Source organism: Solea solea, chromosome 10 (assembly GCF_958295425.1).
Source record: "Solea solea chromosome 10, fSolSol10.1, whole genome shotgun sequence".
NCBI lineage: Eukaryota > Metazoa > Chordata > Actinopteri > Pleuronectiformes > Soleidae > Solea > Solea solea.
The window spans coordinates 12810277-12834246 of NC_081143.1; the positions used below are offsets into that span (position 1 = coordinate 12810277).

Consider the following 23970-nt stretch of genomic DNA (forward strand, 5'->3'; position numbering starts at 1 on the left):
GAGGCAGACTTTTGAGGCCACCAGATAGATATGGTGAATATGTACAGTAGTTATGACAGAACTACATGATGTTATTGCCTTAGTTCAAGATGAATTCATGTTAAGAGACTATCTCATCAAAGGCTGTTGTACCTGAGAATATGGAGTTGGTAAATTCATAGTTATGGAGATGTTTAGAGTTGGTCTTTTAATAATATTCATGCTGGTTTGTTACAATATTGCATTCCTTCTGCGCATATGTCTAAAAAGACTCAAGGAAAGGGTGATGTGTTGTTTTATTGAGTAATCCAGGGCATAGGAGTATAGTGGTTGTCCTTGAGACTCCCACTCTCTCTCTCTCTCTCACACACACACGCACACATTTAAGTGGGCGTGACTTAATGTTCAGAATAACCGGTAAATTTAAAGTCACTTGTGAATGTGTGTCGCAGACTCTTGTGTCTCAGTCATGGAGTTGATACAGGTCCTTCTCTCAGTTAACATCATCATCATCATCATCAGTGAGTTCTCTTCTATTGTCTTATTGTATTATTGAGAGAAAAGTGTTACTTTCAATGGATCCTTGTTCAGAGTGACTATTATTAGAGCAAAATCAAGTTATTTTACTGTACTATTTTCTTTAATAAATTCACCACAAAATGCCTCCCTGTCTTTGTTTCCAGTTGTAAAACTGACGATGTGTTGTTACCTTTAGTTAAAAAATGTAGGCTACACTCTGCTTTATGTTGTGCCTTCTTCACTGTCGATTACAATCTACCTGCTATAATGTGGTGAAGTATATGTATATTGTCTGACACCACCACTACACCCCCCCTTTCAGTCACCTGATTGTATAAATTGTTGTTTTATTTATTATCATAACAATATGTATCATTTATTAATAAATGTTGGTCAGCTTTATAGACTGTATCTGTAAGTATCTCATATCGTTGAAGGTTCTCAGTCATCCAGGTCATCATCTTCTTCAGTAGTTAGCTGTAGGCGACTTGACTTGCTTAAGTTGAGTTTAAAACGTTTCACCTCTTATCCAAGTCATCATCTTCAGTTCTGGGAGGTTATAACATAACATGGCGCCTCCCGTGTGGCAGCCTGTTGCAGATCATAGATCTCTCCCTCCCCATGCTGGATGACTCATATTACAGTACTGGGCCGTTCCTTCAGTAACAGACTGAAACATCCTTAATGTCTGAAGGAGCGGTATCGCAGTTCGTTCCTTTCTGCAGCTGTTAGACTGTACAACAAACACTGCTCGCAGTAGACCACACATAACCAAATACATGTGTGTTTATATATCGTTTCGTTTAAAAGTTATTGAACCGGAAAGTCCGAATCTGTCCAACTTTACCAAACTATCTCAGGAGACCGCTAGCTCTTTTAGCTTGGATTAGCTCGTTCGGCAACAACATTCAAACTTCGGGACTCCGTCTGCGTTTGAGGAACGGCACTTTATTGTCAGAACTGCAGACGATGCACAGCCTTTCTTGCCTCTATGCGACTCTCACAAAAAGGGAAAACAACCCAAAAACACGCAGGACGACAGGTATTTTCTGCGGCTCCCGATGTAAAAAAAAAAAACCACACACTTCCTGTTATCTCACTACACACTAAAGATGTGCGTATTGATCCGCGAATATCGATACTTCGGATCTGGGGGGTGTTTTTTAGGATCAATCTTAACATCAACATATCGATTCCAAGTCCACTTTTACAAGAAACATTAATACTTTTATGACACAGGCTCTCTAATCAATTTTATATAAGTAAAAAGTGAAACCTGTGGTCAATATTTGTGTCGGATATGGAACTACTTTTCCTTCTGGCTTCGGCTTCCTGTCTGACTTGGCCACGCTCGACAGCTCGCGCACTGATAGCCAACAGTCGTCAGTCAGTCAGAGACAGCGGAGAAGGAAAGAATAATACGATGGCAGAGAGAAAGAGGAGCATCGTTTGGACACATTTCACAGCAGTAAGCTCAGTGAAAGAGCACGACGACTTGCAGCGGAGGAGATTAGAGGAGAGGGAGAGAGAGTGCAGGGAAAAGCCCCACACCTGCGGCCCGAATGAGGCAGACCTCTGTCTTGGCCCTACAGAGAGGCAGGACATATCCAGGTATAGTGAAAATACATCACAGTGCCCACCATCACAGGCATATAAGATACGTAGATAAGATACATTTACATACAATACCAGAATGTTTTTGTAAATTTTGCATTAACACATAATATTTTATTTATTTTATTGTATTTATTTAGTTAGATAAAAATGTTTCCTCCCACCACGATATGTAGGCGTTAATTTAACTCACATTCCTGCCATCATCTTACACAATTCAGTATCATGTAAAACTGTAGCTATTTAGTCTATTTTTGGTGGTATGTGAGTTATACTTACCATAAAAAGACTTCCTTTTACAACAAAAAAAAATTTCATTGTAAAAGTCATCATTTTCATATACACAAGTAGGACATCTAAAAGAATCGGTATTGGTATCGGGATACTAGCCTTGGTATCACCTGGTATTGGATCGAAAGGAAAAATAGTGGTATCGCACATCCCTAGTACACACCTGACGTCACATACCTCATACCTCCTACAGCGCACACACACACACCAGGCTTAGCCTGTAACATCTGTAATGGCTCTACTCGCCTCGCCTCGAACTGTGGATTGGTTAAAACTACTTAACAATCCTAAAACGTGGGCTGATCTCCTACAACTTCCAGGAGTCTTGTGTAAAGTCACTAGTCACTGGTTTGTGTGTGTGTGTGTGTGTGTGTGTCCCGTATAAAACTAAGTCACCGCAATTTCATGCAGCCGTGTCGTGCCGTGCCGAGGCGAGGCCAGTAGAGCCGGTGGAAATAATAATATAAGATGAAGAGAAGAGCTCCTCTCTTATTCATGAAGCAGCTGTGACAGAGCAGGATGAGCTGCAGCGACGTCCACCTGCTGCATCAAATACCATGTGGTGTAAATGTGCTTCATCAGTGAGTAGATTCTTACCAACACTCAATGGGAACATACTTGGGTGATCACCTTGGGTGAACTTCCTGTCTAAAACCATAGATGGGAAGTTGCTAACAGAAGGCCAAACTTACAGATGGACATCCTATGCAGATGAAAACAGAACCTCTTTGGTGGACATAGTAAACACTTGATTTTATCATTATTAATAAAGGCTGTCTAATAGTAAGGTAAAGTAGTGAACTTATTTGCAAGTTATCATAGACTAAAGTGGCTAAAACTTGATTTTCCTTGTGTCTCTGCTGGCAGCCATGTTTTCAGAGGGAGCGGTTCTCTGTGTCTCAGGCTGGTTCTTAGTGCAGGGGGTGCACACAGCTCAGTCACTGCTGATCATGTGTCAGTGAAGTGTATAAATGGTGTTTATGTTGAACCTATGTTTGAACTGTCTCTGTGTTATTTTTGTCTCTGCAGGGGCCGAACAATATCATGTTAGTTGTCCGACTCAGACGATCGAGGTAAAGGAAGGTGATGATGTGAAACTTTGGTGTCAGCTGGACCCCACGGTCGACCTGAAAGAATATACAGTAGATTTCACCAGACCTGACCACATGAAAATGGTGGTCCACGTGTATCGACATGGAAGTGATCATCCATTTCTACAGTCCGAGTTGTACAGAAACAGGACGAGACTCGTGCACCAGAACCTGAGAGAGGGACGAATCACAATGTGGATTTCCTCAGTGCAGCTGACGGACACTGGACCATACAAGTGTTCTGTCCAAAACCTGAAGGCCAATTGTACTATTAGGATCAATGTTGGTAAGAATGCTGACGTTAATGTTCCAGAGTTTGTTCCAAATTGAGATGTGATTTGTGATTTACTCAAATTGTTTGTGTCTAACTTTCAAAAAACAGTAGAACAGAAGGACGCCTTCACGACTGTGGGACCTGTGACGTCCAAAGACCCTGGTAAATGTCTCACTCATTGTCTTGACTAGAAGATAAACTGACTCTGGGTGGAACTTCCATCTTTAGTCTTTGAATCAGGAGCAGTAGACTACTGATGAATGAGCAGAATGAATAACTGAGTTTTCTTGTCTTCTCAGCGCATCACGTTGTTTTTCCTCCACAAACTTTTGGTGCCATCGCTGGTGTTGTTCTTGTTCTTGTTCTTGTTCTTGTTGTTCTGGCTGCTTTGGTTTACCTTGTGAAAAATGGAATAATCTGTAAGTTACAGTTTTCTATCATGTTTTATTTTCAGTACTCCAATTTGGATGTGAATACTCTCAAATTACAGCTGAGAGTCTGCACTTTAAGCCCATATTGATTATATCATTGTATCCTAAATATGTTTTCGTCAACAGCTAAAATAACAAAACATGTGTCACTGTCCAAATATTTCTGGGCCTAACTGTATATAGTCAACACAGACTTGTTCCTCTCACACAGGCAAATGTGGGGAGACAATTCAAGGACAACACGGACAAATCGTATGGGACAGAGAGAGCAACAACGTGAACCTCGACGGCGTCTTGTGAAACATCATCCCAGAAGTTTCCGGATGAGGTTGTTGATGAAGGGCCTGCTGGAGCTGCAATAATCATGATCTATGCAGCCAGTCTTATCTTAAACTATATCACATTTAATGATTTGTGCTTCAGACTGTAGAGCTTCCAGAAATATTTCATTGAAAATACTGAAAATATTCGGGTCACTCAGCAAAACTAAAAGTTAAGAGCTTTAAGAGTGACAGAATGCAGGATTTTAACCATCAATATAATTCAGTTTTTAATGCAATTATTCAGGTTTAGCTATTTAAATTCAAATATAAATAGTTCAAATTCAGTTTCTGGTGGCACATATTTCAGCCCATAATGGTGGCCCAAAAGCTGGACCAAGGTAGACATTCACATTAGAAATCATATTTATTGTTAAGAAAACTGTATTTTAAAGATGAAATTGTAGCATTGTATATATAAGTGTAAACTACTGTTATCTGTTTTATACTTTTTCTATCTGACACTGCTATTGTATTGTTATATTGCCAGATAAATAGTATTATATTAAAATGCTTCACTGATGTTTGACTGATTCTCTTCTCCACTGATGCAAGAACATTGTATTTTATTAATTTTAGAGAGTCTGACTAAGGAACACTATACTACATTTCTTTATCATGAACATATTGAGTTTCAGCTCAGCTGTAAATTTTAAAATTCGATTTTAATCCCTTACCCTCTCTTTACAACTACTATAAAGTAAAAGTATAACCCACTTGAGTAAATTACGTGACTTCCAAAGCTGTGTATAGTCAAGTAAATGTAGAATGCGTAGTATAATAGAGGTAAAAAGTACGAGTCACTAAGTACATTTACTACAAAGCTGTACCTTCACAAATGTAATGAAGAATAAAATATAGCACATGTATATAATTGGAGGTATAAAGAATACAGAGGGAGGGTTCTATATTTCCCGGGAAAAAATATATTCCGCCAAAACAGTCCTCTGTTCAATCTCCCGCCACAGAAGTGAGGGTGGGCCGGGCAACACTTGTCGTAACTTCCGCCTGAGCTCAGCCAATCAGCGTTATGGAAACTGCTGCTTGGTCCAATCAGTGCATCGGCGGGAAAACAGCTGCTCGACGAGGAAGCGATTTGGCGCAAGCTGTTGTTCACTTCAGTCTGCTGCAGAAGACAGAAGGACACTGAGGGAAAGACATCACTTTTGGACACTGCAGTGTGACTTGCAACGGATTATTCAGCTTTTAAACACAGGTAAAGTTTCCATTATCGTGTTAATTTAAACACAAAGAGTTGAAGTTTCGCAGCGGGTTTGTCTCTAGCTCTCTCGCTCTCTCTCGAGTTTATCTGCTACTTTTTCGTCTCATATCCTTCTATATAAAATCTCATTTACCTTTAGACTTATTGTAATGTTAACTTGACTCATTTCAGGTTAGAGCCCAGTGAGTTATTGTTGAATTAGCCTAGTTCCCTACAGGGAAATGGAGGCGTTTGTGGCTCCGCTTTGTTGGCGCCATTTATCATCAACACTGTATTGTTTCCTCTCTGTTTTAATGTAAATGTGACTTTACGTGAGGCTTTGTAAGTGTTTACATACGTAAATCTCGGCATATTTACAACATGCAGTGTTTCTGTACCTTTTAACAGTAAGCTATGATCGTATTCACTGCATTCTATTAGCTTAATAGTCTCTTTTGTTCTTGTATACACGTAAAGACAGCCAGAGAGATCTGTTCCCAAAACTTTGACCTACTGTCGTCATGATAGTTTGCATGGTCTCTTTATTCTTTAGTAGGATCCCCATTAGCTTCCAAAAAATACTTTAGTCTCCCTGTGTCCACAGCAAAAATGTACTTGAATAAAAGCAGTCCAGGTAGTTAAACATCACTTTCAAAGCAATAAACACACCCAAAAAGAACAATTAGCATAAAACACACAGCAGATTTAGTCTCATCTGTGGTGGCTTGAAGAGCTAAGATGTGGAGAATGTTTTCAAGGCTTTATCATGATCATGCAGCATATAGTAATTATATACAGTAATAGTGAAAGAGTTGAACAGTAAATGCTGTAAAACATGTTTGAAATAAAAAAAGTTTGAATCCTCATATTTGAGCATATATGATGTAACATAAATGTCTCCAGTATAGAATTGCTGAAGTAATGTTTCCCAGACGATTAATTATCTTTGAATTTTGTCAAAATACTTTATTTATCATCACATTTTTGCTGTAGGAGCTCATGAAGAGCATCTGTTAATAATTCAATCAAAAAGTCCTTCCATTGATGATTATGTTTATAATCAGCAGTTGCAGCCTCAAAACATCAGACGCAACAAACACGGCACATAGCGTATGTTAAGCTTACACAGCAAATTTGAATAAAAACACAAATACCTGTCTATTAAACAAGATCAGGATGTGTGTTCAACTTAACTCATGTTGTGTTAATATAACACCAAAAAAATAAATATGAAGAGTTAAAATGACTCTTGAGTGTTTCTTTAAATATACTCTTTAGGTACATTGTTCTTAATACTTAATACTTAATTAATTCTAATGAAGGAGTATATACAGTATATCTGCTGGAGTTGTTGATAAAACCGTTTTTATCTAATGTTTCAGGTCAAAACATCAAAATGCCCAGCACGCGCTCTCAGGGCCGCCCTCAGCCCACGCTGGAGTTCCCTCGTCGCAAATCCTGCAGAGCTGCGGCAAAGTCAAAGACACCGCTGCCCCAGAAGTCCCCAATCTCTTCACCAACCAAGCCAGAGCCTCAGAGCGTTTCCTCAGCGCTGACACAGATCGGACCGCTCTCCCCAAGACATGCCCGCGACCAGTCCGTCACCCTGTTGCCCAGGCGACCACCGCCCTACTCCCCTGGCGTTGAACCACGTCTTCCCCTCAGCCCCCGGAAACGCACAGGTAAGGCATGTCTTTGGTTTGATAGACAAACAGGCATTTGGGGGGGAAATGATCAACCGTCAAAATATTTAAAGCACATCAAAATGTAATGGGGCCACATGATAACAAAAAAAGTGAATTATAACCATATGAAAAGGAGATCCTTAACAGAAATGATATGCAAAACACTTGCTTCAGAGTTGCTGGCATGGTACCACTTTCTTGTCTGATAGTGATGCAGATAAACACAACCCTCAGTATCTGTCAGTTATTTTTTGTTGTAACCATTTCAGGCTATTGTGAAGATATAATTCACTAACAGTAACAATGACACTGCTCCCCATAATAATAGGAATAAAGAGCCCAAGTTTCTTTATTAGCATGGTCTGTACATAGAAAAGCATGTTCTCTCTGTCTATGATGTTTGGATGGTGTCACATTTAACATTTTTCTGCTATTCGATCCGGTGATTTTGACCACTAGCTGACTGATACTGAATATCATACCTGCTCATCCCTAGTTTTATCTCTTTTTCAAGCAGAACAAAGATGACAACTTTCATGTGTAAAACCCCTTCATATTATATTCCAGTTTAAAATGCCGATGTCACTGATAGCATTTCTCTTTCTGAAAATATTCTGTGTTTGGTTTGTGAAGGCGATGATAACAGCTGTAACCTCGGCACCGCCCTGCTGGGTTCACCGCCAAAGCAGAGCAAGCAGATCCTGGCTTCACCGCGTAAGCTGGGCTTTGACGAGAACTCGCCGGTTTTAGCCCGCTGCCAGCTGGTGCCGTCCTCGCCACGACAGCCTCTCTCTCCCACCACAGCACTGTCCCCAAAACGACAGGAAACGCCTGCTGGAAGTCCCGCTCACCTAAACAAGAGGCCGCCGGTCGTCCGGCTGTTTGCAGAAAGTATGTTTTTATTTTATCTGGGCATTTTCCTCTGAATTAGTTATTATTAATTATTTATTCAGAAGATTGCAGCAAACATCCCATTCACAGAGGCTGAAACTAGATGTTTGAAAAACATACGCTGTTTCATGTCATTGGGAAAAACTAATTAATTTATATGATGTAGCCATGGAGCCAGAATGAGCAATTTACTCACTGTAGCACAAACAGGAGTGAAAGAACAAAGAATGTATGTAGTTACATTATCAGACACACAAATACACTGCTCCTTCTCTCACTCAACCAATCGCACTGTACAAGCACACACACAGCGATGCATAAAACACTGTTGTGTACCGTGAAACTGTTGAAATTTATAATAAACATACCATGCTATACATTTTTGGTCATACTGCCAAGCCAGCACCGGATATGGGTAATGGTTGATAATCTATTTCTAAAATACTGTATGTTATTATAAGAAGTGACCTGAAGTACAGCTTCTTTTAATGTGAATAATTACAGTTTGTCATGAATCTAAAGTTCATGACGTTTGTCAGGTTTAACACTCTCCGATTTCTCCTCTAGAGTCGAGCTTTCACAGTGTGAAGCAAGCTCTCCACACCGCCGTCCCAGAGCGGCTGCTGTCCAGGGAGGCAGAGAGGACGTCCATCCGCTCTTTTCTGGAGGAGAAGGTGCTGCAGCGTCTCCCCGGTAGCCTCTACATCTCTGGAGCCCCTGGAACCGGAAAGACGGCCTGTCTCAACTGTGTCCTGCAGGACATGAAGGTACTTTTAACTGCTTGTTGTCCTGAAAGTTAAAAATGGTTTGGAGCTTTACTGCCACCTACTGGACAGCGCAGGTTACAGGTACAGGAGAGGGGAGGGAGAATGTATTCAGGAAATAGTGTTTTTACTTTGAAACGAGTGCAGGACGTGTTTGAAGTATGCTGGCACTGAATGCAATCTACATAATTTAGATAATGAATTACTGTATATTTTTTGTTGAGTGGACTAAACGGCTGTGATGTTGTTGTTGTTGTTGTTGTTGTTGTTGTCGTCAGGCTGAGCTGTCGTCAGTGCAGATGGTGGTTGTGAACTGTATGAGTCTGAGGAGCTCCCACTCCATATTCCCACTACTGGCCAACAAGCTGAAAGCATCTGGCGGGCAGAGCAGCCTGCAGAAGCTCCTCACGGCCCCGGGGCCCTCAGTGTGAGTAAACCCGACACGGTCCGGTTCTTCACGTTTTAAACTGAAGATGTCATTTTAGTTATATTTTCATTGACCAATAATAACCCTGGCACCATCTGCTCTGGTTCGCAGGCTTCTTGTCCTTGACGAGATGGATCAGCTGGATAGTAAAGCTCAGGACGTCCTCTACACCATCTTTGAATGGCCATACCTGCCCAAGTCTCGCCTCTGTCTCATTGGTAAGTCGATTGGGTTGACCCCCGTTTAAAACGTAGAAGGAGAACACAACAGTTGAAATATGTCAACTGTGACTCCATGATCCAAATGTTCACCATAACTGAACGTCACAGCTCAGAGGTCGTTTCCTGTTGCAGTTTTTACAGTTACAGTACAGTCACAATTGGGATGTTTCATCAGTAAACCTGGGGGCGAGTGTAGGTTAATGAAGAGTTTTATTTTTTAATTAATAATTATTATTACTTTTTTTGCAGGTATTGCCAATGCTCTGGATTTGACAGATCGTATCCTGCCCAGGCTCCAGGCTCGACCTCACTGTCGCCCTCAACTGTTGCACTTCCCTCCCTACAGCCGCCAGGAGCTCGTTGCCATCGTCCAGGACAGACTCGCGCAGGTAGAAAAAACCCACAAGCACACAGACCACAGGTCACATGGGAAAATGTACAGTGTCTGGTGTATTCATCTGGTGATGAATGTTCATCCTCAGGCGTCTGCTGATGGAATCCTTGACGCCTCTGCGGTTCAGTTCTGTGCCAGAAAAGTGTCTGCAGTGTCTGGAGATGCCAGGAAGGCTTTGGACATCTGCAGGTAAATATCTAAACCAGAGTTACAACTAACCATTCTATTCATAATTTAGAATTATTTTGATTTGATTTTGATATTATAATATTTCTTACACTAAAGATGTAGTAAAATTAATTAATTTAAGTAATATTTCGGCTCATCAGTATGTCTGTGATGATTTATGCTCAAATGACTTGACTTTTCGTCGTTAAATGAGAGTTGTTAGGTTTTATGTGTGATTCCGTTATCTTCCAGGAGAGCGGTTGAGGTCGTTGAGTCTGACGAGAGAAAGAAATCTGGATCAGAGGCAGAAACCAAAGGTAAGTGAAAGTGTGACACAGGTTTTGCTCATGATTTAGCTGCTGTTCACATTCAGCTTTCAGATGAGTTGAACATGAACATGAGCACTGACTGACTTGAAGTCCATTGTGTTCTCTGGCTGGTTCAGTGTCTCGAGTCAGCCTCCCTCAGGTTGCACGGGTGCTGTCAGAGGTGTACGGCGACCGGATGGCGTCTCAGAGCAGCGGCTCAGAGGGAGAGAGCTTCCCCCTGCAGCAGAAACTGCTCGTCTGCTGCCTCCTGCTGCTCATTCGCAACGGAAAAAGCAAAGAGGTCGTCCTCGGGAAGGTGAGCCTCTAAGAAGGTTCTTTTATAAACTAGTAAAGGGATGGTTTAGAGATTTTAAAGCTGTGTGTGTGGGTGGGTGTGTGTCCCTCTTGGGTGGGTGGGTGTGTGTCCCTCTTGTGTGGGTGGGTGTGTCTTATCAAAAAAGTGAGGGCATTTTGACTGGTGCTCACATTCTGACACCCCTACAAATGTATTTTTCAGGGTTAAGACCTGGTTTTAGGGTAAAGGTTAGGGTTAGACACTTGGCTGTGATGGTTGAGGTTAGGGTAAGAGGCGAGGGAATGCATTATGTCTATGAGTGCCCTCACTATGAATGCTATACAAACATGTGTGTTAATTGTAGCAATAACATAATGATAATGTGGTAATACAAATGATAAACACATAATTATAATGACTGGGGTTCCATTGACATCGGAACTCGGAGCTGAACTCGCAGCATTCACACACACACACACAAATATTACTAATACCATAAACTCCTGCAAACTGTTCAACGTTAAGGAGACAAAACAATGGATTTTGCAATGTTTGGCATGTTGAGTTTATTAGCCTGTTTGAAACTAGCAAACATGATTAACTAACATTAGTTGAAATTATATTTTCCACTAAAAAGTGACTTGACTCTAAATAAGGCAACATAGCTAGCTTCATTTGATCACTAACAACCTTTAATGTCGCCTGCTGATATGCCTCTTTTTTTTGGTGGCATGTGGTCTACAAAAGAAAAAAACTAGTCTGCATGGAAAAAGTGACGTGTGTGTGTGAGAGAGTCAGCGCCTGTGCTGGCAGGCAGGCAGGCCCTTTTTAAGAATAAAAACCAGGTTATTCTGTAAATGTAGATTGATCACCGTATCAGCCAGCAGATGGCACCAGAGTTGTGGCTGATGAGGTTTTGCCTTGTATCATTTCAGCTCCATGAGCTTTACAGCAGACTGTGTGCTCAGCGGCAGGTGTCGGCGGTCGGTCAGGGCGAGTGTTTGTCGCTCTGCGCTCTGCTGGAGAGTCGAGGAATTTTCGCTCTGAAGAAAGCCAAAGAGGCTCGTCTCACCAAGGTAACCACCTCCCTCAAATCTGCCTCTGTCCTGCCCTCTGTCCCACCCTCTGTCCCGCCCTCTGTTCTGCCCTCACACTGTAACTGTTTCAATCACACGTACTTACATGAGCCGTGTTCTCGTCCCACAGGTGTTTCTGAAGATCGAGGAGAAAGATGTTGAAAATGCCCTGAAGGATCGGACGCTGCTTGGCAGTATCCTGGCTGCAGGACTCCCTTCACGATAACTCTTAGATTTGTATTTATTTTTTTAAAAAATAACTCTGAATCAAGGTTTTTCAGTTTTATGAACTTTTTAAATTCTCATTTTTGCTGAGAATTAGTACTTTTTTTAATATGGATATAAATATTTTTGCTTTACCTGGTGTTCACACAAAGCTGTGACACCAGCATTGAAATGTGATGGCATTTGTTTCAGCTGACATTTGAAACATTTTTTCTGTGCTGTAAATAAACAAATGTACACACATTTAAATCGGGTGTCTTTTTGGACAACTGTAATCAAAACACCATCCATCTTTATCCTCTCACACTAAACAGATCGCCCGTCCATCACAGGACCACATGTATGGCGTGTTTCCACCGGCTCTACTCGGTTACGTTGCGTTTCCACTAGCATAGTACCTGGTACAGGTACTTTCTTAGTACCTGCTCAGGCAAGGTTCCAAACGAGCTGAGGCGACACTATGTGTGACATCGCCAGATAGGCCACTAATAGGTCTGAGTGTCGTCACAGGAAGAGACATCCGACTATTAAAAATAAAGCAGACAGTAGATCGGTTAAAAATACTATACAATCCTTAAACGTGGGTTAATCTCAAACAACTATCAAAATTTCAATATTTAACAGAGGAGTCTGGTGTATTTAGGGACAGCACTGCTGATTGCAACCAGCATCACAAACCCTGCTGCTGTGTTTCAGTCCAGTGACTGTCCGAGAGAGTCTGTGCTCTGGTCGTGGAGGAAGTACTGACAAGTACTGGCCAACTTGCAGAGGCAAGGTGAGACGGGACCGTAGTGGAAAAGGGCCAATAGAGACAAAACAACCATCCACTTTTACACCTATTAAAACACCACACAATCCTAATTAATGTTGCATGTAATTTAATAATACGATCAATACAATTGATTGTCTTGTCTGTGCAGCAGCCTCATGTATTTGTGTTTTAAGGAGCAGGAAGTCACAGGTCATGTTTTCAGTGGGCAGCATGTGGTCCACGGCCTCTGGTCACTAACAACACAGTCTGAGATGTAGGGGTGCCCTAATGCTTTTCACGTCTTGTTCTTTAAGAGCCAGTGTTTAAGAGTGAGTAAAATACATGCAAGACTTCAGATTGTAACAGGAGCAGGTCAGAGAACTACAGTGGCCTTCATATACCAGGAAAGATGTTCTATTTCATTAGTGAAGTCATTTTCATTTTCAGAACTCATGCTCTGGCTCGTACGTACTACATACGTTGGAGAGGAGTAGCAAGATGGAAGCGTCATTCAAGCTGAAGTACATAATAAAAGCTAAAGATAGTCAAATGTTTTTTTCTTATTCTAAAGCAACTGTACACTACTACGGGTAGTATGTTACATCTTCATTTTGCAGCCTGGACCTTTATTTGAGCATTTCTTTAGCTGAGTGAGTGATATATTTTTTTATTATATATTTATATTTTTATATATATTTTTATTAACATTTGTGGATTAAGACAAGCTGTAAACATCAAGACAGTTTAACTGGAATAAACATGTGGGGAGAAGCCAGATGGAAGCCAGATGGAGGCGAAGAAGTACAATATCTATTAAACATACTCACATACTTTCTTGTATGTGAAGGCCACTGTAGTTCTCTCCAATACTGCAGAGGTCACGTCCACTCCTCTGTTGTGACCTTAACATGATATATAACATTCCTTTATTGTGTAAAATAATGAAACGCCATCACATCAGGGGGAGTGATGACCACATAGCAGCCGTGCACGACAACAGCATTGAACACTTCTCCAGAATGCTATTTTATAGTTGGAAATGAGAAGCTACAGGTTAAGACTTGTCATAACGCTTCACCAACAATAATAGTTCCACGACTGGACTGACTTGACTGTTGCCAAGCAACCAAAAATGAGCACATGCTGCACACTACATAGGTTATGTTCACTACATTTTTCAACATTTCCATAACAAAAAAATAGTGTGCTTTTAGTGGATTTTAAGATGTGTAAGACAGAAGGTCACTCACTGCCATGATCTCCTCACTGAAGTCACATAAACACAACAGCCGGTTGGTATGGTAGTGTATTTATGGCTTTAGTTCTAATTTATTTTTAGAAAGAGAGATAATAACATAATCTATAATTCTGGCTGCTAAAATTGTTTTAAAAAATATAATAGCTATGTTTTTCATGTATTCAAATGTTTGATGTAAACTGTTGGAAGGTAGGCCCAGAGCCCAGAGCCCAGACCCAGTGGTCCAAGGACTCAGGGAGCCCTGAAACCCAAAGCCTCTGCCCTCGTTCACTACTAAGTTATTCATCCCCATTTTTGAATGGGTCCCTGAAGTCACATTACACAGATTAAGTTATGTGATACATCTTGATAAGTCTCTTCAATCATATATCAACTTTTATGTTATTATTTTACTTCTTATATATTAGCTATGGTGTCCATGCGTGAAGTGTGTGATCATTGTCAAGACATCTTTTCCTTGTCCATTTTTCGCTGGGCAGATGGACATAGATAGTGTCCATCCCAAAGACTTTCTCAAGACCCTCATGTTGATTAGTCATATCGTGATATCTCGGCGTATTTGCAGATATCTGATAAAACATTTTAAAGCAGACAGATAAGGTGAACACAGGTTGTTTGGTTAAGATGAGGTAAGAGTTCACATAAGGCCAGCAGTAGTTATAGATGAGGTTAGTGGTGCAGTGGCTAGTATTGTAACCTCACAGCAGGGTTTGGTTAGAAAACTACTTAACTTTTTTACCACTGCAGTGACTGTTGACTGTTATTGAAATGGAAGTGCAATGTCTCACAGGAGACTTTTTTGTGAGTAACATGTGCAGGATGTCAGGAACCATTTAAACATTATACTATATTATTCTCTCGGCTGTCAGGATAAAGCTTTTATGAAAAAATATAGATTAAGGCACAAATGATACAGGAAGAGTATGACGTTTGTATTGAATCGTCAAAAATAATAATAATAATAGTAGAAGACTTGCCCCTGATGTGAACATAACGGTAATAAAAGAACAATTCATACATTCAGGTGATGTTTTTGATATTATCACAAGTATGAGTGACATCTTTAAGTGGCAGAATATTTAGCACAGTCTACGATTCAGAGGTAAAGAAATGTTTCATGGCAAGATACTGTATAGATTCTTTGGAGCGCTGTGTCGATATGGAAATATTCCTCACAGTGGTTTAGTGGTGTATTTCAGCCTCTGGCCACTAGCTGGCAGCAGGCCAGCTCCTCTCACTAGCCAAATACAACTGTATGTATGTATGTTATGTTTATTTTCAGAGCTTTTCTTCAAATATACTATTGCAAAATCCTTGTTTATAGTTTTCAAAAGTCTCATAATTGGTATCAGCCAACACTGAGTATTGTATCAGCTCATCCTGTAGTGCCAGTGAAATTATTATTCTGCAGCACTGTGGTGAGTTTCAGTGCTTCAGTTTCAGACAGAACCGCTTGTGGTGAAGTTCCTCGTGCTGTAGCTCAAGAATATGTTGCGCGCAAAACAACACGCCAACTTCATTTTGTACAGACACAGAAACCTTTAACGCATGTGTTTCTTTTCTCAAATCTGCAAAATATTGCAGTGTGGTGCATGTTTGTACACACAAGTATTGTCCTGAGCATGTTTCAAAAGCTGACGTGACCACTTAAGCTTTAACTTTACGGTCTTTACTTTTTTAAGACCTTAAACTAATCAGATTATCATGCATTAAGACCTATTCATGCAGTAAAACTGTCTTCATGTGAGAAAACGTGGACACAGCTTTTAACTGGTGCTGGGCTCTTGGCCAAGTGGAGACATTTCAGTTGGAAGCATATAGGAAAATGTGGAATGTATTCATTGTTTTCTTTACTAAGCTGTACCATGTGCTGCCAAATGACTGCTGGGATTTAACTCACATTGACTTGCTTGTTTCACAGCAGTTTTAACTTCAGAAGACTGAAACCCGTTTGGTCCTGCAATTAACATCCGGTCCTCAGAGATCCAAACAAAAGTGGAACGGACAACGGCATCTGCTGTCATCTAAGAAACTGCAGTGGGTGAGAGAATGTGGAGGAGGTGATGTGTTGATGGGATCAACAGAAACATTCAGGAATCAGTTGGTTGAATTCACACCTACATTTAAAGAGCTATAGCTGTGTTTCCATAATGGTACAGTTCAGATTTGTACAGCACAGTGCGGTTTGGAATGGCAAAGCCTGGTGGGCGGGGCTAACACCTGACAGAGTACACATCTGGTAAGGGTCTAATCACCAGGAGAAGAAGTATAAATCATGGTCTAAGAGGTGGTGTAGGATAGGTTTTCATCACCAGTCAGTTAACTGACATGCAGATAAAAGACCTTAGAGGCTGGTAGAGGAAGTGCTAACATCATTAAGTCACTTTCTCTCGCTGTGGTTTTGACATAGCAGGGTGAATGATGTGGAGTCTGGCTTTACTGGGCCAGCTGATTGCTCAGTCAGCCATGCTGGTAGAGTGTCGTGCTACTTGGCCTCAGTGGTGTGTAGTGGATCCAGTTTTGTTTTTTAGTATGGGGGTTTTCAGTAAGACTGAGGTGCTGGACTCAGTACTGATGGTCGTGTTGTAGTCAAGACCACATTAACAAGACCAAGATCAGGCCATGGACCAAGAGACCAGGTCAAGATGTGAAAAATCAAGACATGGCCACTATTTTTTTTATAGGGAACTTGTCTATATTTACTCTATATAAATGAAATGACTAACCACATACTGAAAGTGACAGTGTTTTATATCTGCTATCATCATTAGCATTACTATGTCAACCTACCTCCGGCAAGGCTTAAACACTTTGTCACCCATGTTTCACATATCAGCACCTAAAGATGATCTTGATCCTGAAAATACAACATACACATACCAAATTCAAATCCAACTAGTTTGGACAGAGGTTTTTTTGTTTTTACAGTTTTACCCATGATAAGAGAAAGGGATTTCTTGAAAATCTGATTACTTTTAGCCGGCCCGTACAGAAATATTGATTTGATTTACATTGAATAATATAAAAAAGTATATCTTATCTGTGGTCCGTATGTTTCGTACCTGCTGTACATGTTCATCATGATACAAATGAGTTTCAAACTTGTGTTTGATGTGTTGTCCGAAGTAAGACGCCACCAACAGTACTGCAGTTTATATGTCGTCTCCTTCTACTTCTGGGCCAAAGACCGGGGAGGAAATGTTAGTGCATGTACAGAACGCCAAGTCCGACTCCGGTCTGACTAAGTGTAAAGTCCGGACTAGGACTCGCATTATCCAGGCATGTTAGTCCGACTAAGACTAGTTCAGTTTTAGTCGGACAATCGTGCTTACATGACATAAAAAAAGTGAATTATTGTCTTAGTCCGACTCTCTGACTTTGAACATAAATGTAAATGCACTGAGTGTTTCTGGGGCACGTACACATTTAAGTGAAGAACAAAACTTGAGATTATTTTTGGTCGTCTGAAACAAAACTGGATTGTGACAAAGACCAGCATTAGCAGTCTCCACCTCGAATCAAGGCCATTAACCAGTTTGGCCATTAGTCAAGTTCCTCCAGTATTCCTTCTTTGGGTTGTTTTATTCGTTAGGTGCTTCATCAGATTATGTGAATCTCTCAGCTCCTTTCTGGTTCCGTCCAAAACCTCCCTCTCTGTTTTCCCCAGACTCCTGCAACCAATAACAGGTAGGAGGTCCACTGCTGCTTAGCAACAGCCAACCCAATTGGACCGGTCAGTACTGGATCCTCCTACTGTTTTTCTTTGAATGTGGACCTTGACCAGGGAAATGTTACCTGGTGCGTGCACACACACACACACACACACACACACACACATGCACACACACACACACACACCTTTCTCAAGGTCTTGTGGGAGTGGATTGCCAAACCCATGTCACTCTGTACAGACAAACAGAGAAAGTGAGAAGGAAAAAGTGTGTGTGTTAGTTGAGGAATGTCTTCTCTCTTGCCAAAGTCTTGTGCCAGATACAGCAGATCACACACACACACACACACACACTGGACACACACACTTCCTTCTTACTGCAGCAGAGCAGCATGCTCACATTTCAGAACCAAAGAGGGAGGTGTACCCTCTCCCTGCCTCCCTCCCTCCCATCCCTCGTCTCCTCCCTCCTTCTTTCAGCCATCGTCACAGCCTACGCAGTCTTCTCTGCCTGTGTGCGCTCACACACACACACACATGGGAAGACACAGCAGTGATGGAATAACAGAGGAGGCATGAACGTGCAGTGTAGGCGGACGTGTGTGTGTGTGTGTGTGTGAGAGAGAGAGCATGTGTGGAGGAGGACAGAGTGTGTTTGAGGACAGACAGTAGAGTGTTTGCCAGCCCGAGGTGCGGAGCAGGGTCGAGTTGAACGAGCCTCCAGGATTTTTTGGTTTGCAGCAGTGCAGCAGGAGCAGAAGAGTAAGTTTCATCTGTGGCAACAGTTCTCCACTCTGTCAGGACATGTACAGTATGTGTGTGTGTGTGCAGCCTGGGGCTTAATCTATTTCTTTTAAGTATATGGTCTGTGACTCAGGTACTTTTCTAAACAATAGACAGTATAGTTATTATAATAATAACACTGTACTAAATTCATGTTTTTTTGTGTCTGTAACCTTTCTGCTCGTAGCTTTGGCTCTCTCCGTTTGAGAGTGTGCTGCGATGTGTCCATGTTACTTTCTGTGAGGTCTGGGACAAATTTCCCCCCACATTTGATCTCATTTATAAAAGAGCTTTGAATTTTGGGTGAGATGAGGTTTGGGTGATGCTGCTGAGGCCACACTGAAGACACAAACCAGTGATGTAGCTCTTCCCTTGGTGGATTTGATGGTTTCCAGATGCTTTTGTTGAGATGATTGCACATGTAACTGAATCCAGTGTGAGCTGAATGTGTTATAACGCAGATGTTTAAATACCCACAGTTTGTGCTGCCAAATACTTAATATTATAATATTGATTTCACTATTAACCAGTGCTGTCATATGTTTTGTTTATACAACATTTACGTAGATATTCAAACCTGGGGCGAAAAGTTCAAACACAAACCTTAAATACCAGTTTGAGTTCAAAATACGAAGCAAACAACACTTAGTAGAAATAGTCGCGGATATAATTGTAAGTGTGCAACGATTGTCAGAGTAAAAACGTTAGATACTCACAATTGTTTTGTCAGATGTTGACAGAGAAAACTTGGGACAGTGACTCCAAGCCTGTGACGACTTCCAGTGCATTGAGCTGTCGCTCCTAAACTCAGTAGCCAATCAGCAGACAGCTGAGCGCAAAGAACAAGTGTATTTCCAAACAATAAAATACAATATTTTTGAATGATTAAATGGAGATTTTATTTGTTTGAAAATATTGACACAAATCTAATTCCATACTTCCAGGTTTTTGCTCACATGGCTCTGATGTGTTCGGCTGCAACTGAACATTTATGAGTTAAGTTATTCAAAGTCATTTTGATCAGAACACCTAACTGTAAGCTGATGATTATGCGATAATTATGACAGGCCCAGTTATAATACTTGCTTGATATTATTAATGCTTAGGGATGAATGTGTTGCTTATTTTCTTCTGTCTTTGAAATGACAGAAAATTGTGAAATTGTAGATTTGATTCTTAATTCTATTCTGTTTGGACAATATATTCTGTTTGTCTCTGTACATGTGACAACATGCAAAACAATTAAAATCCTTAAAATAAAAGGTAGAAATGATTTAAAATTATAAAAAACATAACTTAGTGCTTAGAAAAAGTGAAAGTCTAATATCCATGAGATGCTTCCGGTACTGAGTGAAAGTGAGAGTGACGAGTGATGGAGGGATTACAAAACCTGTGAGTGATGATGCAGCACTGTTACTGGAGGAGGATTGTGTGTGTGTGTGTGTGTGTGTGTGTGTGTGTGTGTGTAAACAGAGGTGTTCAGGTTTTCTTTTTTCCTCAAAGTTCCATCAGGTTGCAGAATCACTCATACAGTGCATTATCGCTTATTTCAGGACTTTTGGTTGCTACAGACCGTGAAGCTGCTGTCGAGTTACGTCTGAGTGTGGACATTTATGACCATGTATGGGCAAGTCACATGACCTACTACATCTATTTCAGTGATGGGAAAGACTTTCGTCCCTGTTCCCCGCCTTCCCTCAATGACAAGCACCTCTGCAGTGTTGTTTCTCAAAGGTGCTGCAGTGGAAACACACTTCTCCTCACCACCTGTCTGTCTTTTACTTGCAAAATGGGGCCTGTTTGTTGTCGTTTTGCTGGTCCACACCCACTGCAGTGTGTTCATTGATCATTGATGGTGGTGTCAGTGCTGGCCATGGACAATGAGCCGGTTATATAAAGACGGTACAATCCACACTGTGCTGCATAACCTCAGGACGGGCACTGATGAAACTGGCATGCAGCCACTCCATCCAGTTTCTTTGCTCCCACTGGTTATTAGAAGCACTCTAATCGCTCACTTGCTGCCACTGTGTTTCAGTTTCTCCCATGTGATCTGATCTGAAATACTCTGAGAGCAACATAAGGATAACACAGCTCTGGTAGCTGACGTCACACTATCCTGTCATGCAACACTTGGAACCAAAACAACGGCATGTTGGCAGGAAACCGTGCTCTTCGCATCCATATACCAGGCAATATGTCAGGCAACTGGTCTCTTTGCCTCTTATTTCATAACATGTGAAAATGGTGGATAGCTGTCGAGCTGCAGGATACCAAATCAGTCAGGGACAAGCATTTTATTGGATCATCGAGGATCCTGAAAGACAGCAGAGATGGATCACTGCCGATTAAAGTGCACAGTGAATATGTTCTCCGTGTTGGTATATCTGTTGTTGGCATTTTAGTTTCTACTGCAGTGTCTGACATGGAGGAGTAGAGGAGCCGTCGCTGGGTCCCTCTGTTGATTTGGAACTTTTTGGAGACTTCTTTGAATGTAGGTTAAACAGAGCGTATATTGTCTCAAGAGTAACAAAAAAGACACACTGATCTATGTATCTTTAATGGACAAGTGTGTCATTTTGAAGGGTTAAGTGAGAGAAATTTAATATACTTCCTATTTACAAGTGTTTACAACCACTTTAGACATCGATATAAAGCAAGGGCCTTGCTTTATGGAGGAGGCCTTTTTGTGCCACCATATCTCCACAGCAAGCCAAAACAACCAGTGCATGCATTTTGAGTTTTGAAAGGTGAATTTACTATGAAGGAGAATGGCACAGTCTTTGACCTTCTAAAATATTATTTATCAGATTTGACGGGTGATTTCATATCTGATCCATGTATTTCTTATGTTGCATTCAAATTAAAACAATAGCCTGGTCTAGTTACTGTTGAATAGCTGCTTTGAGGCAATGGCTGCTGAGTGAAAGGACTTTCATAGAAGGATATTGATACTGTTTTGCCACTGTGATCAGCACCAGCTCTCCAGTGTCATAACTTTTAGTTTCAGCTGCTTTATACACACGAGGGTGCTTTGTGTCAATGACAGAATATTCAAATGTGGTGATATTCATGTTCCATTTCTTCCGGTATCAGTTTTGTGCAGTTATGAGCTTTACGTCATCTGAACGCACACACACACACACCCTGGTGGCAGTGTCACATTTCCTGTTACCACCTTGAGTGCAGTGTTCATGTCACATCAGCGGAGATTGGATCGCAGCCACTCAGACAGTAACACACACGTGGAAGCGAGGGCTGTAGGCGGGAAGACCCTGATGCAGGGTGACAAGAGCTGCTTATGAAGTCACACATTCTTCTCTCAGGATGACTAAGCTCTCTGTCCGTTTCCATGGCAACCACTGTTGGCGCGGTCGGGTTGTCCCGAGTGAGCGATGCAGTCGGCTCATACACCACAGGCCATGAGCTGAACTGTGTGTGTTGATAAGCAGAGTGTGTAGTTGTTACCTCAGACAAGGAGGTTATGTTTACATGGGCATTGGTTTATCTGTGGGCCACACGGTTGCTCTAGTGGTTAGCACTCTTGCCTTTGCAGCAAGAAGACCCTGGTTCACGACTCGGTCGGAACAAGGATCTTCCTGAGTGGAGTTTGCATGTTCTCTGTGTTTGTGTGCGTGGGTTTTCTTCCGAGTTCTCCGGTTTCCTCCCACAATCCACAGGAGTGTAAAGCGGTAGAAGATGATTGAATTGATTGTTTTATCTGTAAGTTAGTCCTTCTGTTAGGAACGTCCTGTCTACAGTTTTTAACGTGTCAATCTGAATCCCATTTTAATCTCTAATAATGGGCAAAACTGAACGTCTGGGATGTCTATGCAGGATCAGATTCATCTGGATCTGATCCACATGTTTGGATCTTAAATTTAACATCCCATTTAACACCCATTAACATCCCAATTTGTTATGTTTTTGTCAGATGGCATTAAGCAGGTCAAGTTCTATACAGATCCAGGCAATCAAAATGTAAGAAATCCATGAGCTGGTTTCCACCTTGGTGGAGGTCTGTGCTCTGCTCTTGTTACAGTATGTGAGACTGTGCTGTGCTGACTGTTGGTGTAATGTGATGCTGTGGCAGTGCTTGTCTAGTATTTCTGTTGGAAATAGAAACCAGCAGCATAGAGCCACCAACTTAATAGAAATAAAATGAATATAGTGAGCAATACTTCACTAGTAGCTACCGGTTCCTGTGAAGAACAGTCGACTTTTAGCAGATTTTGTGGGATGTACAGTGATGTTATCAGTCATGCCAGAGGAAACTCCTTTCACTGGCATTTTGAGAATGACTAACATCATGACTGTTGACAGATCAAAGTGCATTGACTCTCCTCTTTGGTGTTGTGCACATTAAACTTTGACTGATCTGCTGTTGCAAATAATTCACGTCCTGGTATGTCCTTCAAGAAGAGAAGTCATGGAAAACATGTCACTGAGAGAAAGCCCTGTTAAAACTGACTGCTGGTTGTTTTGCTTCTCATTCAGACTCTGTGTCCAGACACCAGGAGGAACATAGGAACACGACCTTCACTCAGGTTCTACTGTAAATCCCATAATGATCCACTGAAAACAATGGAGCTGCCTGTTAGTCACCTCCAACAGCCTCAAGTTCAGTCAGCTGTGGCTAACCCTAACACACACATACCTAACTAACCTTGACCTAAACTTAACCTAAGCATACAACATGTCTTCACCTTCAAATGCAGGGATTTTTGTCCCCATAAGGAAGACATGTCCCCGTAATGTGAATGCGTAAACAGATTTAGGTCCCCACAACATGAGTAATATTTGGAACACACACACACACACACACACACACACACACTTGTATAGCTATTCTTGATAGGACACTGCTGAGTTCCATTCATGAGGACAGTCTGAACAAAGCATTAACTCTATATAACTCTATAACCTAACCACAATTTATATCTTAGTCCAAAACATAACCAGTTCCTCAGACTTTTTTGGTCTCCATGAGGATAACTGGTCCTGACAAGGTCAGTGTATGCTCGGCCTCAAGTGACCATGTCCTGGAAATGCTAAGGGATAGTAGCACTTATTAATAAGTAATAAAGTAATAGTTAAAAGTAATGAGAGGTTGAATAATCATCAAAGAATAACAGAAAAGGAGGTTCTGGAATAACTGGAAACAGGTTTTGCTCATGGGCATCTTTGACTCAGGTGTTCAAACTGTGAAAATATTGTAGTTACCTTTCATTATTGATAGATGCAGCCAGTAAAGGCTCAGGACTGGTGATAAGAACAGAAACATTATCTTTACAGAGAGTGAGAATTAGACAGGAGATCACTGGAGTAACACAG

General features: G+C 41.3%; 3 protein-coding genes across 6 annotated transcripts in view; all 3 read left to right on the forward strand.

The window, feature by feature from the left end:
• Positions 1-1553: 1553 nt before the first annotated feature.
• LOC131466513 (myelin-oligodendrocyte glycoprotein-like) lies at positions 1554-5044 on the forward strand. Its single transcript, XM_058639791.1, has 4 exons — positions 1554-2109; positions 3433-3780; positions 3877-3930; positions 4411-5044. Exons 1-4 carry the CDS (start codon positions 2061-2063, stop codon positions 4497-4499), a joined length of 540 nt encoding a protein of 179 aa, XP_058495774.1. The 5' UTR covers positions 1554-2060; the 3' UTR covers positions 4500-5044.
• Positions 5045-5592: 548 nt separating this feature from the next.
• cdc6 (cell division cycle 6 homolog (S. cerevisiae)) lies at positions 5593-12423 on the forward strand. The gene is made up of 12 exons (XM_058640620.1): positions 5593-5735; positions 7103-7402; positions 8039-8296; positions 8864-9063; positions 9339-9487; positions 9599-9705; positions 9958-10097; positions 10191-10291; positions 10523-10587; positions 10716-10894; positions 11809-11949; positions 12080-12423. Exons 2-12 carry the CDS (start codon positions 7117-7119, stop codon positions 12173-12175), a joined length of 1722 nt encoding a protein of 573 aa, XP_058496603.1. The 5' UTR covers positions 5593-5735; positions 7103-7116; the 3' UTR covers positions 12176-12423.
• A 5930-nt stretch (positions 12424-18353) lies between these two features.
• Positions 18354-23970, forward strand: part of LOC131466685 (microtubule-associated tumor suppressor 1 homolog) — a 57001-nt gene continuing 51384 nt past the window's right edge. For 2 of the 4 annotated variants that reach the window (XM_058640092.1, XM_058640094.1), the window contains exon 1: positions 18354-18615. The gene's annotated coding sequence lies outside the window, so the exon portion shown is untranslated. The remainder of the gene's footprint in view (positions 18616-23970) is intronic. The other 2 variants (XM_058640095.1, XM_058640096.1) reach the window with 2 other exon arrangements.

What these genes read in the sequence shown, in the direction of transcription:
- LOC131466513 (XM_058639791.1), top strand. Translation starts at nt 2,061, where the DNA reads ATGAGGCAGACCTCTGTCTTGGCCCTACAGAGAGGCAGGACATATCCA. An exon ending in TACTATTAGGATCAATGTTG is followed by an intron (nt 3,781 to 3,876) that starts GTAAGAATGCTG and finishes TTCAAAAAACAG; the next exon opens with TAGAACAGAAGGACGCCTTC. An exon ending in TGTGACGTCCAAAGACCCTG is followed by an intron (nt 3,931 to 4,410) that starts GTAAATGTCTCA and finishes CCTCTCACACAG; the next exon opens with GCAAATGTGGGGAGACAATT.
- cdc6 (XM_058640620.1), top strand. Translation starts at nt 7,117, where the DNA reads ATGCCCAGCACGCGCTCTCAGGGCCGCCCTCAGCCCACGCTGGAGTTC. An exon ending in CAGCCCCCGGAAACGCACAG is followed by an intron (nt 7,403 to 8,038) that starts GTAAGGCATGTC and finishes TGGTTTGTGAAG; the next exon opens with GCGATGATAACAGCTGTAAC. An exon ending in AAGGCTTTGGACATCTGCAG is followed by an intron (nt 10,292 to 10,522) that starts GTAAATATCTAA and finishes GTTATCTTCCAG; the next exon opens with GAGAGCGGTTGAGGTCGTTG.